Source organism: Anopheles coustani, chromosome 2 (assembly GCF_943734705.1).
Source record: "Anopheles coustani chromosome 2, idAnoCousDA_361_x.2, whole genome shotgun sequence".
In the NCBI taxonomy this organism is placed as follows: Eukaryota; Metazoa; Arthropoda; class Insecta; order Diptera; family Culicidae; genus Anopheles; species Anopheles coustani.
Genome location: NC_071289.1, coordinates 65,989,249 through 66,008,311, shown reverse-complemented (window position 1 = coordinate 66,008,311; position 19,063 = coordinate 65,989,249). Strand labels below are relative to the sequence as shown.

The following is a 19,063-nucleotide window of genomic DNA, read 5'->3' as shown; positions in this document are numbered from 1 at the left end:
TTTCCTGCTTTAGCCCTCTGGAGCTACACGACCGGATACGCTGCAAAACGGAGGCGAAAGTCGTCGAATGAAGACAAATTATGTTTGCTTACCCGCGGTATAAACGGCAGAACCTCTCTGAGCGTGCTACGGTAGTAGTGCGTTTTCTGCGTCGGATCCTTCATGTTGATGACATCGAGGAACTGTAGCGCCTGGACGGCAGGATCGCTGTGGGCGGAAATATAAGAACACGGACCGGTTTTCTGAGTGGCACAGTAGCTGGTAAGAAACAGGCAAGCATGAAACAGCTCGCTTTCCGTGAAGAAATAAAATACGAAATGATTCGAAACGGAACGAATGAAATTAGCCACCGAAGGAGACATGAACAACACGGCGAATCCAATTACGGCGCGTTGCGTTCCAGGCAGAACGATTGGGAAGCGAAGAAAAAAAATCCACCCCCAGACAGGGCGCTTGATGGAAGGACACTCTCCAGCAGCACAAAGCAAGCGGGGCAATGGCGTCGGGCTTACCTGAAGTACTTGATGAGCGTCAGCAGTTGGGCCGTGGGGCGAGCGCCAGGTGATTTCTTCAGCAGCCTCGTGGTCGCCTCCTGCAGCGGGATCGGTATCCTCGGCAGGATGTTGTGCACCGCCTCGTCCAGCTGATGATTTATAGAAAATTAGTTCGTGTGCTGTTTGCCGCTTTTAAACTAATCACCCACTGTGCGGCGCTACATGCTCCGGCAACCATTTTCCTACTCGCAAGGACCAAGTTTTACACCGAGGGTGGGTGGGTTTGCCCAAACCCATACGGGATGGTAGGTTCTCCCGCCGGCAGACGCAGACCTTACGGCGGCAGCATAAATGCCCGGGAATTGTGTACATTGATTGCGTGTGAATGGAAGGTGTACGCGAACCGGGGGTCTCGGGCCGACAACGTGGGACTGTTGTGGTATCAATGGACTGCTAATAATAGGCATGCGTTCCCCTACGTTCAACTCGCATCGCTAAAGGTTTTCGCAATGATTGGACGCTATTTTTAGATACATACAATCTCGAAAACATGTGCCGTGGGTTCCCCGATGGCTCGGCAATGTGTGGATGTGTTTGGGGGTGGAGTGTATTTTAGAATCTAATCAACAGGCTTTTGCCAGTGCATAATCATAATGTCAGCCACCCTCAACACACTCACACACGGGAAGGTGAAGCCAAATAGCGTCGGGGGAGATGCAATGGGTGCGTAGGAGCGACCTTTATTTGTAGAAGCTTTTTCCAAAACAAGCTTCGGAAGCGGGTCTCGTAAACAAGGGTGACCGGGTAGCGGGTGAGTTGAAAACTCCTGGGTGTTTGCGTAGCTCGAAAGGAAAATGTCCTTCGGGCTGAATGCGGCGGTGAGAGTTTCCATTTGATTTAATTATTGTTGTGAATATAATAATAGCTAACTTACTTAACATGTACACATCCAAAGCATAACATGAACAAGGATGGTATAGGGAACCATGGAGAGGAAAGTATATGCACACAAATTTGGAAGAAAAATGAACTTTTCCTCAAGGTATCTGTGTGAGGGACTGAAAAGATATTTTTAAATACAGACTGCTGAAGATTTTTCATTGAGCTACCGAAAGCTGGTAAAAGAAAGTTTACAAATTATATTCATATGCAACACGTCTGTTAAACCTTCGTAAGCTCGTGGTGAAAAGTTGCTACACGTGTATCATAATTAAATACTCCCTAGAATTCCATTTTAAATGAAAATATGTTTTCCTAAAGTTAATAAGGTTAAGTTGAATAAGAATTTATATTTATAACACTCGTGTTGTCCTCCAAAGACACCTCTTCGTCTTAGCGTTGACTTTGGGTGCGGTATCGGCAGCACGCACAAACGCGCTCGGTCCCATGCGTCATCCTCTTTCTGGCAGGCGTACAACCTCTGCCAACCAATCGTTCGGGAAGCCCGGCGAAGGCATACCGAGTATCATTGTCGGAAAAATCCTTTTATCCGTCCCAGTGTGCCCAATTGTGCGTTGCCGCGGTGTAGTGCTGGTGGCGCACCGATACTACGTCCAAAGGCGGCCAAACAAAAGCCCACCCCGTGTAACCCGAGCCGCACATCCACGGCCTGGCGCTGACAACAAAGGGAAACGCTTAAACGACGTGCGGAATTTATGATTACACCGAGCGCTCTTTTATCTTCTCGCTCGGTGCGCGCCACACGAATTGATTATGTGTGGCGCCGTGGTTCGGAAGTACCTTTCGACGGTTTTGCTTTAGCGGCTTCGAGGTGCTTCCGCGGCCAATGCGGTTGAGTGTCCTCGCCGGCGGAAGATGTTCGTCTTACGTTTCGGGGTCGGGACCTCGGTGTAGATCAAAGCTCTAAACTGGATACCATTCAGGTGCCGGAGCGAAATTGGAAAAATCCGGCCCGCGGACCGAGGCTGCTTGCCGTGCTAGACACGCATAGTGGAATATCCACGGAAGCTTTACTAGACACAGCTTATTTGTTTGGGGTTGGACGCACGAAAAATTGTAGCAACGGGATGAATATTCATCAGGTCGTCGGAGTCGGAGCAAAAATTTCTCTTTCTCATCAGCGACGAAAAACGGGTAGAATTTCCTCACAAAAGGCAACCCCGAAGCTTGTGGCGTACGGACGAATCTACGGATTCGGGGTTTTCGATGGAAGAACCACAAGGAACTATTTATTCCGCATCCACCGGACTGCCGGATACCGTTTCGTTTCCGGTACGACTTCCGACCGGAAGCGATAAGATACCTACCAATTCCATCTGCTTCAGGTAGGTCGAGGGAGAGTTCCCGGACTGTATCAGCGACCGGCCGTGGTTGAAGATGGCACAGATGACCATACCGAGCGAGAACATATCGCTCAGTATGCTGCAGCTGCTGTTGATCTGAATTTCAGGCGCTGTGTATGATAAGTTTACGGTCAGTTAGGCCTTGCTCTAGAATTGAGGTTCCCCAGCTCGGCAAAGGCTTACCCATGTAGTCCAGATTTGGCTGAACGAGCTTGGACGCTCTGGTCGACCACGGTTGGCACGGAACGGGATCGGTTGCGTCGGTTTCGTTGGTACGCTCGGTAAACTCGAACCCGGCCAGCTTCCAGGTGCCCTTTTTAGTGATCAGGATCGACGAGGGGCAGACGTTTTTGTGTATCACTTGGCCGGAGTAGTGCAGAAAGGAGAGTGCCTCCGTAATCTGTTCCGGAAAAGCAAACATCAACAGATGATAAATGGTAGTGTTTTTATTAAGCAGGTGGTTGGTTTTACTGATGGTATGGATAAAATGTTATGTTTCTTGGGTTTATCTACATCCGAAGGCGAATCGATTAATAGGATTAGAAGCGAGCTAAACCGTAAAATAAACACCCCTCCTAGATTAACTTGTTCCTTTTCTGCGCTCATCGACTATTCTACCAGGAATATCTACAAAGCACTAAAACTGCGTAACATTCCATTAAATTAGAGGCTTGAATAAAATCTCAGAAATCTCATAAATAATAATCGTTCACGGAAAAAGTAGTGTTGTGAACACGAAAATGAGTTTACTGTTTTATAGGAATGCTTTATTCCCTACAAAGTGGAAAACATAACAAAAGTTCGTAAAGTCTATGCCATGCACTACTGGATTCTCAATTAATACAGAGAATTGACAACTGTTTCTAGGAAACAAACACGAAATAGATAGGATTCGCTCGAAATAAAATTCACAAATTAACCAACCTGATACTAAATGGAAAAAACCAGATGGATACGTCTGAGTTTTCAGTAGAGTTTTGTGAAATTTCACAAAATTTTCCAAGAATAGAGAATATGATATAAGCAAACAGGAAACCAAAATAAGGGGAATGCTATCCTTTCGAACAGGATACCTGACACCTTCGGAACTATCGAAGGTAAATCAATTCTAACGTTCGACACAATGATACGGGTGGGAATCTTGTTTTTCCCGAAACCGGTTTTGTTGGAAAAACGTGACTTTGTTCACTGCACGCTGCTGGAAATCATTACTTCGTTCGAAGAAAAACCGGATCCCAAACAGTTCGCTTGCAGGCTAGCGATAACGAGGCAGAAAAGCGGTTGGCAATGGAACGATTCCTCACGTTTTTTTTTGTTGTTTTTCCTCCACTTTTCAAATCGCTATGGTTGCGTAGTGGCAAGCGTGGGAAACCGGGATCTCCCCCTTTGCCACGCATTCTTCCGCACGTTTGGCCCGCGTGTTCCGATCGATTGACACCACTTTGCCATTGCCATCGATCAGCAGGTTTTTCGTTCCGGACCGTTTCCCTGGTTTCCGTGTGTGGGTTCGCGAGAAGGGTGGAAAGTTTCCAGAGATTTGACGAATAGTCACGTTTTCCTTGCACTGTTGACCAACTGACAAAGGGCTGTCAATTATCGATACAATGGACGTTGTCCTTACTTTTCTTTTTCTTCTTTCGGGTGCGTTATGAGAAGCGATTTAATTCTGTTTTGTCAGCAGTCTTATCGAAACTTCAAACTAAATGTTACTTCGTTTTGCTGACGTACTAAACGGGTATGCTCGATTAAGCGGGGGAAAGATGGAATTTAAGCTGCTAGCAGACGTGTACGCAAGCAAAGTATTAGGTTCGGTTTAATTATGGTTGTTGCCTCTGAGCACGTCCAAACGGATCGTTGTTTCAGAACGGAATTGAGGGGGAATTAGATCCGATGGCCACACTACCTTGACATACTTCATCGTCACAGCTGACCGAAACGAAATGATACGATTAGGGATTTTCGTCGTACAAACAGAACCTTCGGCGGAGGATAGCACACGACCGAACGATTTGCCCCACGTCCCTCAGGGAGACCTTTTTCACAAAGCCTCCGGTTCGCCCTGTGCTGTGTCCGCTAGCGTTTCTGTTTCGGTAAAACCATCCCGGTCACAAATTGTAGTCCCCTGCTAATGGGGTATTAGATGTCGGTCGGATCCCGGAACAGTTGTAGTAAAAAAAGAGAAAAAAGTGGAGTACCTAGAATATAAGAAAAAAGGACACACAGCCAACATACCTGTAGGATTCCGTACTTCAGCTCGATATCCAGAAACGAATACTCCTTGGCATGGGCAGGCCGGGGCACGCCGGTCGGACAATGCTGGCCGGAAGCTCCCGTACTCGGTGGTCCGGCAATTGTGCCACCCGCTTCCTGCTCCGAAGAGAGAGAGAGAGAGAGAGAGAGAGAGGAAAAGAGAATACCGGAAGCTCGTTGTAATTCTTCTTGCGAAAGATATCGCTGCTAATGTACGGTTTGGTGAAATTGGAAAATCGCTCCTGAAATGAGATTTTTCCTTCCGCTTTTACTCTGAAATGGACCAGGGTCGTTCGTTCGAACTGATCCCCGCTGAGACCGTTCGCTTGGGAAAACATTGTTAGGCGCACGGAGCAGTTGTGCTCAATCGAATCGTTAACGGTAGCGTATCATATTGTGAGTGTATAAACGGAAAAATAGTTAGAAAAGGTTCTGTAGGAAAAAATACAATTGCCACAGGAGAAATAGAGCGATTCCATAGAAAATCGAAGCAAACGAAGGAAAACCACAAATTCCAACTGAATGCAATGCTTTCCCCATGCATCCAGTGTGCATTGGAATTGCATACCTTCAGGCGCACCACGAGGTTGGAATTTCACCACCAATTGATTATTTTTTAAACCACCTGCTGATAACCGGGATCGATTGAAGTTGGATAAATATGAAATTCAATACGTTCTGATTGGAAAAATCGTTAGTCAGTTGGTACAGTTTGGTTAGCCATTTGTTTGAGGTTCCGCGAATTTTTTTTATTCAACCAGCTCGGCACGTGGCCGCCCTCTAGCAGGCTCGTGGCCGGCGTTGCGTTGGTGGTGTAGTGTCCGACGATTGTTGATGGGTTTATGGTTGGGCTCGTAGCCTTCCCCTCTTTCACTAGCCGTTCTTTTTCGCTCATGGAAGCCATCCAAAGTAAACTCCGGTTTTACAATGTTTACTCTGAGGTACATCCAATCCAAGCCACTCCCTTAAGGAGGGGAGGGTGAGGGGGGAGACACAATCGGCCCCGAACACAATGGTGAATCCAGGGTGATGACGGTCGTTTAGGAGCTTCGATAATGATCACGACATTGCCGGTAATGGCGATGGAGTGATTCATGCTCGATCTATCGTCCATAACATAAATCCACCCATAATGGTTCACGGAAACACACGGCTGGCGGGCCAAGACGAGCTGGGAAGGGAGAGGTTCGAAATAGCATACAATTTGTCAAATACTACCCCGTACCATCTATCCCGGTTATGTTTGTGTGTGTGTGTGTGTGAAGGGCCGATTGTTCCCAGTGGCTTATGTTTGTGGTTTGAAGGGCAACCCGTCCCTAAGGGCTTCGAAAGGCGAGAGAGGGAGCTTTTTTGTTGGTACACCAACATAACAGATCTTTATCGACGGACGATACTGACGATAATTGATACCATAAAACCTCCATCCCTCCCCCCCATCCTCCTAAAGCTCCCCTCTCCGGCGGTAAGGTGATGCGGTTGTGGCACGGAAGAAAATCGGAGCACATTCACTCGACCGGTCGGTGTTTGGTGGTTGGGTTTTGTGGTCAAAATGTTGCCATCGAGTGCGATTGGGACATCTTCGATTGTATTTCTTGCCGGTTTCCGAACAAGAACCGCAGCATAAATGGGAGCAAAAAATATGCCTCATATTGGATTTTGCGGTTGCACAGAACCGTTTGACAGTTTGTAGAGATTATTAATTGGAATGGCGGTAAGGCTCAAGTTTTTTTCTCTCTAGAGTGGAATGGAGCAATTTGCCAGTAAAATTGTTTGCTTGACCAAATTTGTCTTGCGGGCGGTCAACAATGTTGTTGAACAGCGCTGCGATGTGGTTTCAATTAATGGTTGCCAACTCGATTTTCGCAGCTATTAACGGAATTGTTTTTAAGTACATGATTGATACATCATTTGATATTTGATATATAGTATAAAATATGAATAGATAATTCTATATTCATCATTATTATCACCTAAAACCTTTCCAGCAGTAAAGTATCAAAGTTGCTGGAAACGGTGTTGGACGAAGGAAAACCCGTTTCTGCGATAGCGCTGGCGAGGATATTACTATTTATAAAAGAGCAAAAAGCCGCGCCTTTAGAAACTTTTTGCTAGTAAAAGTTGTGAAATCAAGACGATGACTTCGGCGTTTAACGTTTGCATTAAAACAAATAGACACATTTCAATGACTTTTCATGCAAAAACGGAAAACGCTAGGAGCTTTCTGTTAAAAGCAAAATGAAGAGTAGGATTTCTTAAAAATTTAGAACAAGTTGGATAACTATATCATTTAAATTAAATCTGCTGAAAGTCGCTGTTCTTCTAGAAAAGACTTCCGGCGTACGGAGAAGTGTATAAAGTACAGTGCCTTCAGAAATTCAGCAACTTTATCATAAAAAGTACGATTCAGTGGTATGGACATATCTGGCTTACATCATGCGCAAAGAGAATCGGAGGAGTTGAACGGGTCAAATATAATTGATATACCTCACACTGCTAACCTTCCTTATGCCTCTCAACCACAACCAATCAAAAAAACATTTATGGTTGATTTTCTGATCACCGAATGAAAATTTATCTATTTTTTAAGGAGGATTTTGTACAACGTTTCAAAGTATCAACTAAGAATAGGTACACAAGACACAGACAACAGACGTTGACTATCGCCTAATTGCAAAAAGGGAAACAAAATTTCCACAACACAACATACAACAGTTATTGTTACCCTCTCGAGTGCCTATTGTAGTTTGCTATTTTACTTTCATTCATTTTACAATTTCTCATTTCTAATGAATCCGCTAGACAAATAGCTCGTTATGCTTCCAGTTCTATAGGATCACACGCGTACAAGATCAATTCACCAGTTTGACATATTAAACCTATTCAAAGCTTTTAATGCCATCATTGTGCATACAAACTTTTCCTGTCCGGAGTACGCCACGTCTCCAACCACCGCAAAGAGGAAGCTTTTCAAATAGTGCCACATTACCATACGATAACAGTCGGGGAGAAAATACGAACCGTGGTGGAAGCTCACGGGTAGAAAAACGATATGAAGCATAACGGAATGAAGGGTTTGTGGAGTTAAAAATTCATTACCACTTGCACCTTGCTGCAGTGTTGCAGTGGGTTTGTACGTGCGCACCCTTTCCACAGGTATTTTCATTGTTCGTCTGCGTCAACGTGCTTAACCGTAGATCTTGACGCCTCTCGAATGGCCCCAAGGCGTTCATGCGAGCGGTATGCACTTACGCTTCAAACGTCGTGGCGTTGCCAACAGGTACATGTACTACAATACCGTATACACATTCCCACACCACCACAAAACTACAATTCCACGATGAAGCCGATGGGAAGCATCGACAGCCCGTCGCCTTGGCTTGAAGGCGTATCTAATGCCTTAAATAATCCTTTACCCTATGTCATCCATGTCGTTCGTTGCTTCCCATCCTCACGGGTTTCCTTCGTGGCATGTCGGCAATTTTTCCTCCCAACTGAACAAACACGCTACAGGTGTGCGCTGGCACAAGCCCAACACAAAGTGGAATGTGCGCGCCTTTTCGCTAGCATCGTTCGGTGCATCGCGTGCACGCCACGATGAACGCGTGCAACCAACAGGGCACTTCCACTTCCTCTGGGAGTGCCCCCCCGCGCCTCGCCGTTGCGGTTCGAGGGCTCGATTACCCATGACCGTGGTGAGCTTTCGAGCAGCGCCGAGCAGAAAGTATCACTTTCGCTAGTGCCAAGTGGCGCAATGGAAGGGATAATAAGTACGGCTGCGAGTTACCGAGTTCGCTGGCCAGGATACAGAGCTTGTAGCGCCTGTACTCATGGTGGTTGGTTTGTCAAACCTGCCTCCCTGTGGCATGTTGGCAGGACAGAATTGGCTGAGTGGGGGGAAAGGTATTTTCCATTACCTTTCGCCGGGGGTATTGCAGACATTGTGGCAGACATACTTGGGGCTGGGAGTTTCTTTCGTGGTTTGTCTTTCTTCCCATAGAGCTTTAACTACCATGGAAAGTTTGCATCTGCGGTGAGGAGGAGGAGGAGGAGGAGGAAGAGGGTAAAAAGTCTCATAAAAATCAACATCGTAAGCTGCAACAGACAATGGGTTGAATGGAGGGAACTCCTGGTGAGGTACGCTTTTAACATTACCAGTGATGTGTCAGTCGTACCTGAGAAGGGAAAGTATACCTGCCATCTGGTCACTATAGCCACTGCAGGACCTTAGAGGTAAGTGTGTTGAATACTAGTTTCGGCGTAGCGTACTTTCGAGCCATTAAAGATGCAAAGACGGTTGAGACTCTAGATTGTTTGTTGGGAAGTTTGGCTGTACAACACGATGCTTGGTTACACGATGTCCGTGGTGAGTATTTTAGGAACTTCACTACTCTTAAAGCGTCTAAGAAATACCCATTTGGACTAGAGTGCCTCCAACCGTAGTAAGAATTTTCCACCCGTCGGATAAATTCGGGGAACGCTCCAGAATTAGAATTCAGATGAATAGGTATCCGAAACCCTCCCCAGCATCGAAGAATGCAGCACAATAATGAACTTAATCTTGCGGAAACAGGGAAAGCAATCAAGAAACGACTGTGCTATTAATTAGGAAGATCTGACCATGCATCAGCGAACGCCGGATCGGATCGATTTCTATTTCCGAACGGTTTCCCACCACCACCGATGCCCAACATCCTTCCGTTTTGTGCTTCAAGCGCTCTGCCAGAAATAGAGCTTTACGGCACGGTAGAGCACACAGTAAAGGTGTGGTACTGATTTCCGTCCGGCCCGTGGAGTTGGTGTCGATTTCGCCTGCTGCCTACAGATGTACCTCGATGAAGTGTACTAGCCATTTGGCGCGGCTCTTTATTGTGGCCTGCCCGAGGCGCTTCGGACGAACGCTGCCGTGTAGCCTACGCACGCACGCACCGGAAGGGCATCGAAATTAATGAGCCTACTACATGCATGCACTTGGGGAATAGCTGTGTCGTCGCCGGAATGGGAGGGGATTACTGGTGGCCTCATCTCCTTCCGTCCCTGTTTTGGGGTCCAACGTTCGTGGCACGTGTAGTGTGCGTTAAAGCGGGGTGGGCCACATCGTGTATCGTATCGTTCGATTAAAGTGTTCGTACTCGCTTGGCCATTTTGCAAATGGAATGTTGCAGGACGGGAGTGGCCATTGCGATAACGGCGATGTAGTATTGCGACTTCAAAGGAGAACATTCCTGCCCTACATTTCTGCTATTACATGGACATTTGAACTCATTATTTCGCTCGCTTTTTTTTGTCCAAGATTTTGCAAGTAATTGCTAAAATCGTATCCACGCAATAAACCTACAACGTCCTCAGCCGTAAGTTTATAGTTTTATCCATTGAAACTCCCTACCCGTGCCCGACTATGTAAGCTTAAATTATAAAAATAAAACAGCTTGCATCCAGCCTGGTGATTTGCATTTAAATTATGTTCACTCCGTGGTACAAAACTAGAAGAGAGTACGACGACAAGAAATATAATCAAACACACGCGCAACATCCTGCAAGCCCGCCGTGTGCTTACGTGTTCTTTGGCTCAATTTTCTGCAAGAATTAGACTGCAATTAGTTGGCGGCAGGACGCGAATGTGGCCTCGGAGGGGAATAATTTAGCACTGCAAATAATAACAGCATTTGTGCATAACCTGTTGACGGGTTGTGCACTTAAAGACCATGTCTAACGATACAAGGTGCACCGACCTGCCGCTGCTTAGCCGCCGGTTCCGGTCCCTTCCCCTTGGCGAAGGAAATGAAATGTTGTAAAAAGGCGGCGGCTCAGTGAAGCCAAACTGACGAAAGGGGCGAAAGTAGTAGTTTCCACTAATCTTCCTGCGACGGTCGATGCGGTTTTCCCGGAACCGGGTCGGATGTACCATCGCGCGGTGAAAGCAATATGTTTCCCGAACGGGTGAAGCGTTCCAGGCACGTCGCTAATGGCACTAGAGCAACATATGCTGAGTGGTTCTTTTGTACCTCATGGTGGAGGTTTGGGCTCGTTTCAGACGGATCAGTGTTGTAGAATGTATGAATGTGTTGTATAAATAATGCAAACATATGCGATTTGGGCAAAGAATCCTTGAAGAGCATGTTTCAAAATTCGCTGAAAAGAAGTTGAACTGCACTTAATAGAAAGCTTCTTTGATCTTTGATGCAATAAAGCATGTTGCACTTTTTGTTTTCAATTGGCAAATATTCGCTGTTTAAAATTTTGGACTAAAAATATATCATTCAAAGTCCAATTTGCAAGTTGTATGGGTTGCTCTCAGTTTTATTCATCTGCAGTCGTTTTTCGGTGGCCACAACAAATGCATCCGTGCGGACGGTAAACTTCACGGAAAACATACCCCACACCACATTAATGAATATTTGCTCGTCGGTGGAAAATGTTCCATATTTACATAGTCTCCCGTGGACGCAACACCATCGAGTGAATGTTTTCAACCCGGCTCACCCGTGCAGCTTTTTGAACTGATCGCTAATGAAGCAAAATTTGCTCAGAAAACTACAAATGAATAGCTTCGGGTTTCTCACGACACGACAAACAGGTTCCATCAACCAACGCGGCCGGCGAACCCAACTGCGGATCCATTCGTTCTTCCACCCCCGTGTCTGTGTTGTATGATCCGTAACGCGGCGTTGAAATGGTTGTTTGGAACGAAAGGATATGGCGAGTGGGAAGGATGCGGGGGAATGGTTTGCTGGCACGGGCAGATCGGAACATCCCATCCATCTAGCCGGCCTTCGCTCATTAGCTGCATTATACGAATGAATGGTCCTGAACGGAAACGAGCTAGAACGAGATAATCACCGTTTCATGAGCGTCGCGTGTCGACATTTTTGGGTGGAAAAGGGAGGGAGTGGGGGAATCGTTAATGGAGTGGAAAAGAAGAACAAGATGCAAAAGGGTACATGAAGAGGAAGCCGGCTCGAAAATGCCGGCAAAGGAGAGTTTGTCGCCATTGTTTGCACATTTCCACGGGAAACTAATGCGTAAGGAAGGATCCTTTTCACGCGAATGTTTGAGTTGCAAAATTTTCTTCAACGGAAAAGCTTCACCCATTTCCACCCACAACCGTTCAGAGCGGGGCGATGGAACTATTCATCGTAATGTAAGTTGACGCAAATAAATATGAATAATAGATCCCCGTCCTGGTCTATTTTCGATTCTCATCCTTGCGAAATGGTTAGTCAAGTTAAGCTGTAGCTCATTTGAAATTCAAGAGAAAGGGACTTTTCATCGGCCCGATAGACGGGCGAGCATTCCTCGGTTCTCACAGAAGTGCAGTGGCAAAATCAACAGCCGGTTTCATGGCCGGCGGATAATTGAGAAAAGTGTGATAACCTCGTCCACAACACACTGGGAATCCTATTTTCTCTGTTGTTTCTTGTTCTCGTCCAAGTTCCGCGGGTGGCAGTTTAACTATTATCATTTCCCTAGCAGCACGCTTTCAGCCCTTTGTTGCTCATAGCTTTCGGGATAAAAGAGGGAAAACTTTTTTCTCACTATTTTCTTTTCCCAGCACGATCGGTTACGTCTAAACCCTCCCCGGGTTGTTGGTGGTGTTTCGGTCAAATTCTTTTTGGTATATCTCTCGTTGAGAAGAACTCCCCTACTGGTTGGAGAGAAACCTCCACGGTGGAGTTAGCATAATACCAATCGCCTCCTTTCATTTGGGACTTTGGGCCTGTGGAAGAGAATGATAGGAGTGTAGGTAAAAGCCGGTAGCTCACCTGGTAAGCAAGGATGTTGGCCAAGCTGGCGATGACGGGTTCGGTGGCGAAGGACAGCGTTTCCGAGCTTTCCTCCACGGTGTGCATGATCTGAAGTATCTGAAGAATGGAAAACGGGGACGGGGATAGAAATATTATTGCATAAAGAAATATTAGCACTCGTTCCGGATGCACTCGTTGCTTTCCCAACTTCCTGTTTGCATTGGCCCCACCGGGACGGCCTTGCAAAAACGCTCTTTTGCTGCCCCGGTAAAAGTTTCCTTTGTTTTTGCACACACTGCACTGCAGCAAGTTTTTCTTCGTCGATTCAAAACACCACGGTACACTTACCTTCGGATGCCGAAACCGCTCTAGCTGCTTTACGGACGCACGCAAAATTTCCGTAACCGTTTCTTTCCGTTTCGGCTTGTGCAGCTTCTCGGCCGTACGCTTCTCGAACACGAATATGGAGCATTCCTGGTGGAGGAAAATGAGAGAGGGGTAGGAATAAGAAAACAGCGTTAAAGTTAATGGGCCACAAGGGTTAAGTTAAGGGAGGTGATCATTTACCGAGCGGAATAATTGATAGCAGCATGTAAATCACAAAAAGGCCACTGAAATAAGTTACTCGAAAGGATGTTTTCAATACCTCGGAGTAAGAGAGGTGTTTTTGGGGTATATGTTACATTTTAATTATTTTAGCAGTCTAAAAACTTCCACCTTCGGGGGGTTTATCTGGTTTGTTCACTGAATTTTGTGAGTTGCAAAAAATCATTTTGCAATATAGTTTAAAAATATAAAATTTCTGTAGGTAAATTTGTCGAAAATTGGAAGAATATAGTGTGAGTTTATGTAAAACTCAGTAAAACATATTTTATTTTAGTATTTTGATATAAAATACTTTCATATCAAATGAAAATGTCGTAACGAAAACGTACCTTCAAGAAATACGATTTAAGTTTAAAGATCCATTTTTCAAAAGAAATGAATTCTTATATTTTGATGTTGTTCCCTGTTATTTGTTCAGCTAAGGGAAATGATTTTCCGGACGATAGTAGGAGCCCAACTGAAGGTTTCTTTTTCAAAAGAGAAAATATTGACATGCCACAAAATGAAACATCACCAACCGGTAATCATCATCACGGTGCTCTATTCTAGTGTCGTCCATCATGTCACCTTTCGCGCACCAATAACGGTTAAAGGGTTTCTTTTCGTTCAATGGCAAGGAAATCTCTCCCACGAACGTCACGAACAACACGCTGCGATAACGTCTGCATCCGTGCACGGATGCAACTGCTGGAAAATGGGCATCCCGGGTGCAGTTGGGTGGCACATTTCGCTGGCAAACCTCCCGCATCGGCACTCCATCGTGATTCGGTTGCTTCGATAAAATTATTCACCTGAACGGTGTGCTGCACCTGGGACGCATTTTTCCAATTGCTAGTAGAACGAATGCAGTGCCGGGGTTTTATTTTCTCTTTTGAGAAACGCAACTGTTCCGGACGGACGAACCAGGTGTGCTCCAACCCCGCACGGAGGAATCGGTTTTGCAGGCCACCCGATTCGAAGCTGCCCTTGTGTTGCGGTTGACAAACCCGAACGCTGTTGTGCTCCGCCGACGATGCCAACTTTTTCTGCCAACGATGAACTTTCGCTGCCTTTCAGTGCCGGCACTCCAGCGTGAAAATGGCACACAAAGCAGCACCCGAACAGGCAGCGGTTTCGACCGGAATAATCAAATTCATTCCGTGGAAAATTGAATTTTATTTCTGTTTTATAGTGTCGGAATATTTGTTACTTCCCGAAGGAATGTCGGATCGGGCGGGATGATGGTTGTAGATAAAAACCATTACGTTTCCGACGCGAAGGGAAAGGCTGGGGGAAGCGGAAAAACGCAGGCTTGGCGAGCCGAAATGCTTGTTTTATTTTGTTCCCTTCCTCAATCGATTGGTCGAACGGAGAATTTGGAGCGTTTGTTTGAGACAGAGTGTGTGTGTGTACATTACTAGGAAAGTAAGTCAACCGGTTTCGTTGGTTTCTATACCAATCCGGGAGGATGTGTTTCGCTGAAAGGATCCGTTCTACCCTTATTTCTCGCCCGGGAATCCAGGGTGGAAAAAAGGAACGCCAAAACCCAGCTGGAGTGTTTAAACTAGGCACGGGAGGGGACTTTTATCGAAAAGCGGCACAACAAACAGGCGATTACTTTCCGGGTAGTTTCAGATGGGTGCTGAAATGCCTCCCGTCCACATAGCATCGATCGGCATTCTCTGGAATCTTTAAGAAGTTTTTCTTCCTGCCCCCTCCGTTAAAGTCCTTAAAAAAGTTCATTGTGTGTTTTACATTTCATTCGGTGGAAAACGAAACAAGAAAAAACGAAACTTTCCGCTCATCCCCGAGACGTCGGCACTTGTTTGCTAATGTTGTTTACTGTGGCGCGAGGGCAAACTCTAATCTGCTGGCGGATTAGCTTTGCGGCGTGCACAAACGCGCTCTCCGCATCTGTTTGTGTAAATAATGGTTCACGATCAAGGCGTTTCTTTCTGTCCTCCGCTTCGGGTGGAGATATCTTCTGGATATCCCGCCGATGGATGGCGCTTTAAATGACAACTGCAACCAGCTGAAAGGGAATGGAGCAACAAAAACCCCCGCTACTTGTTCCCGATTACGGGCAGGGATTTACGGTTACCCAGCAAGCAATTTACTGAAGTTGATGGCGTCGATAGGGAGAGATTATCGCCCGGATTTTGCCGTTCACTGTCCGGTCAAGTGGTTGTACACTGGAAGACGGTGAAAACGTGATTGTGGTGTTTGATTTGGCACAACAAATAATTTATGACCGTTCGATAAGGAAATCCACTGCCGATGATGGTTTTCCAATGTTTACCCGTGTTGGGTGGAAAATAAAGAAACCAAATTGATTCATCCACTTGTTGACGAGATCATTTAATTTATTCTTTTTTCTGGAATGATATTGTGTTTGAAAATGTGTAAATTCAGAATTATTTTATAATATTGAATTCTATAATATTCAGACTATGCGTGATATCGATTTTTCAAATCGAATCGCTTGATTGTTTTATTTAGTTTTTTTTAGTTATTTAGTTTATCCTTCACGACCACGGGAAATATGTTTCCCATCTACAAAATTTGTTATTGTTTGTTCAACTATAATCAAAACGATACTTTTGAAACGAAACATCAAAGAAAACATTATGTCGAAGACGGAACTAAGAACTATCAAAATTCATTGCTCCAAAACCAAACCATTCGTGCGTTCAACCAACAACAACAACTTAGTATTTGGAAAGTTTATTGAACTTGATGAATTTATAATTTTTTTATAGAAATGGTAAGGATCGTTGATTTAGAATTTTTAATATTTCATTTGTATTGGAAAGCAAATAAAAGATATTTCGATATCATAACTATACTCGTCATTTTTTTATTTTTATGGTCCATAGGGAAAAATATTTCCAATGAAATTATAAAAAAATCTACACAGACTGTTAGGTTTTTCTGGTGATATTCTCTTACTTTATGGATAAAATATTGTGTTGTATTGCCAATTTTAGCTGAATAGCTTATGGGCCTGAAAGGGCTAACTAGAAAAGCGTTTTTCTAGATAATTTTTGAGAAAGAAGGATTATGGTTGTGATTTGCAACATATTCAATGAGAATTTTTAATGTTTTATCATCAGCATTTGACGAGCCAAGAGTTTTTGAAAAATATAATTTCAAATTTCCTTTAAATATTGATTCACACCGTTCTATCGTCTGCATTTGAAGCAAATTTAGCCAATTCGAATATAATTCAGTATACCAAAGAAAAACATTGAGGGAGTGCTTAAAGCGTATTGACTGAGCATTCGTGAAGCTTTAATGTTGAGCCATAAACGTATTGTTACCATTACACCTGTATTAGTATTATTTTCCTCTTTGAGATCATAATTATGGTAGAGAAATGAAGATATTTAATCAACATCTTACGCTAATGATGCAAGCAACGATTAACTATTGATCGGTGCCGGAACCAATCTGCTCGCCCTCGTGGTCCATAGAAATTTATCGCTTCATCTTCACTTGCAATCTGTTGCTTGCGGGGAAAACTTTCCCCCTAGCAGCAATCACCAGCGATGACTAGCCGGTTTTGGGGTTTCCCCGTTGGAAAAGCGGCATGAAAAGCCCAAACCCCCCTCGAGCATAGGTTCGACCGAGTGCGACGGGCAACTTTTGCGAACGCGTGTAAATGCAAATCATCGAAAGCCGCGGTCTGGCGTGCAATGGAGGCCCTACCGAGGCGCAGAGGCGTATGATTTGGTTAGCCGTTTGCGTAAATCACCACGTTGCGGTTCATCGATTGTGCGCTTGGCACAACCTAGTCGGGCATAATCCTCCTAGCGATGCTAGAGAAGGGTACTGTTTTCACGCTGATTGGCTAGAGGTTTGATTCAATTATCGAGATTTCACGAACAAAAGGGTCGTGGAAAGGAATCAGTGAGGGGAAGGAGTGAATGTATTATGATCAAATTGTCATGTTGGATATTATAGACCAGTTGTTGGGCGTAGCAAAGATTTGAGTTGTTTGGTAAAACATTGAACGGTTTTGAACGTTGTTTTCTTACATTTTATTCTATTTGGACAAAACCATCAACTGTAAACAACTACCAAGCCAACGTTGAAAATACCTTCAAGCTTGCCCTCGAGACGCAATTAAATGTTTGTTTGTGGAAAATTATTAGAGCAAAAATAGCTGGGAAGTTATTGTTTCAATATAATTAACTACAGCAACACACACGTTGTTTTCTGAGAAATTCTTCCCAAAACCGCTCCAAGCAATGTGAGACGTTTGCTGGTTCGCAACCGGAACACAATACCTGTTCCTCGTGCGTCGGAACGGAAACGGTGCGAAGGGCCGATGGCCTGGTCGATGCACGCGCACACACGCTAGCACGCACGGAAAGAAACCCCGGTTGCATATAAAAGACGTATGAATAATGGATTACGGGCGTATTAGTTACACGATCGCATAAAAGGTGAAAAGCTGCCCCAGGGACGCAATTTATAAACGCAACGGGAAGTGGAAAAACGGCAAAATAATAGGAAAGGAAAAGCGCCGGAAAGCTAGCCAACAGCCGGGAGAGCGTTAACGATTGCGCCACGCGCCCGGCCGAAAAGCTAAAAACTGGCGTGAGTGAGTCCAGTGTTTTTATTTCCGCTTTGTTATCCGACTTGTTTTTTTTTGTGTTTGCATTCGATCAGCGAGTCTTCGAGAGGATACTAAGGAGAAGACCAAGGAAGATACAATCAACACTGGTGGTGGAAAATCAGAACGAGTCTAAATGGCGAGAAGGGAAAAGATTTTTCATTTCCATGGCCTGCTGGTGGCAATCGTGCTGATGGTGATACTCGGAAAACCATCGACCGTAGAAGGGGTAATAATAATTTTTCCATAATTGTATTTCTTTCCTTCGACGAAGAATGGAAGGTTCTTCGCGTGGGTTCTTCAGGAGGATGCTATCGATAGATATGGTTGTCTTGTTGCTATAGAGTTATAGCTCGTGAGATAAAAATAATTTTTAACGCTTTGCCAACCGCAGTTGCGTTGGCTGAAACAATTTGCCGTATTTGCCGTCAGTTGTTTGACTCACTTTCATTATCCATTCTTTTTCGCGCCGCTCCTACCAGAAAGCGACGGTCGAGCAGATGATGAAGTCCGGCGAAATGATACGCTCCGTCTGTCTGGGCAAAACGAAAGTCTCCGAAGAGCTGGTGAACGGATTGCGCGAATCAAAGTTTGCCGACGTTAAGGAGCTCAAGTGCTACGTCAACTGCGTGATGGAAATGATGCAAACGGTACGTATTTGTGTTTCTCTATTTTTAACGATCTTCCCCGCATCCGTCCCTAGAGTGGGTGGACAAATCATGCTTTCGCTCATAAAATATTTCTTGTTACCTTTCACACGCACACTACTGACCGGGCAGATGAAAAAGGGAAAATTGAACTATGACGCGTCGGTGAAGCAAATCGACACGATCATGCCGGACGAGCTGGCGGGACCGATGCGGTCCGCACTGGACCTCTGCCGGACGGCGTCGGACGGCATTAAGAACAACTGCGAGGCCGCATACACCATGCTGCAGTGTTTGTCGAAAAATAATCCCCAATTCATCTTTCCCTAAAGTTGGTGTGTTAGTACGGTCCTGTACGCGTGTTCGATCAACTTTCCCAATCAAATAAAGTAATGCCATACGTTGAAATCAGGGCTGTGGCTTT

General features: G+C 45.1%; 1 protein-coding gene across 1 annotated transcript in view; it reads right to left on the bottom strand.

The window, feature by feature from the left end:
• The window catches only part of LOC131264859 (SCY1-like protein 2), a 60,980-nt gene that overhangs the window by 29,218 nt on the left and 12,699 nt on the right, over positions 1 to 19,063 (bottom strand). Inside the window, exons 2-8 of the mRNA XM_058267126.1 lie at positions 13,138 to 13,263; positions 12,808 to 12,906; positions 5,030 to 5,164; positions 2,981 to 3,197; positions 2,762 to 2,907; positions 513 to 643; positions 93 to 207 (exon numbers count right to left, since the gene is read on the bottom strand). Coding sequence (XP_058123109.1) covers positions 93 to 207; positions 513 to 643; positions 2,762 to 2,907; positions 2,981 to 3,197; positions 5,030 to 5,164; positions 12,808 to 12,906; positions 13,138 to 13,263 — 969 coding nt within the window. The remainder of the gene's footprint in view (positions 1 to 92; positions 208 to 512; positions 644 to 2,761; positions 2,908 to 2,980; positions 3,198 to 5,029; positions 5,165 to 12,807; positions 12,907 to 13,137; positions 13,264 to 19,063) is intronic.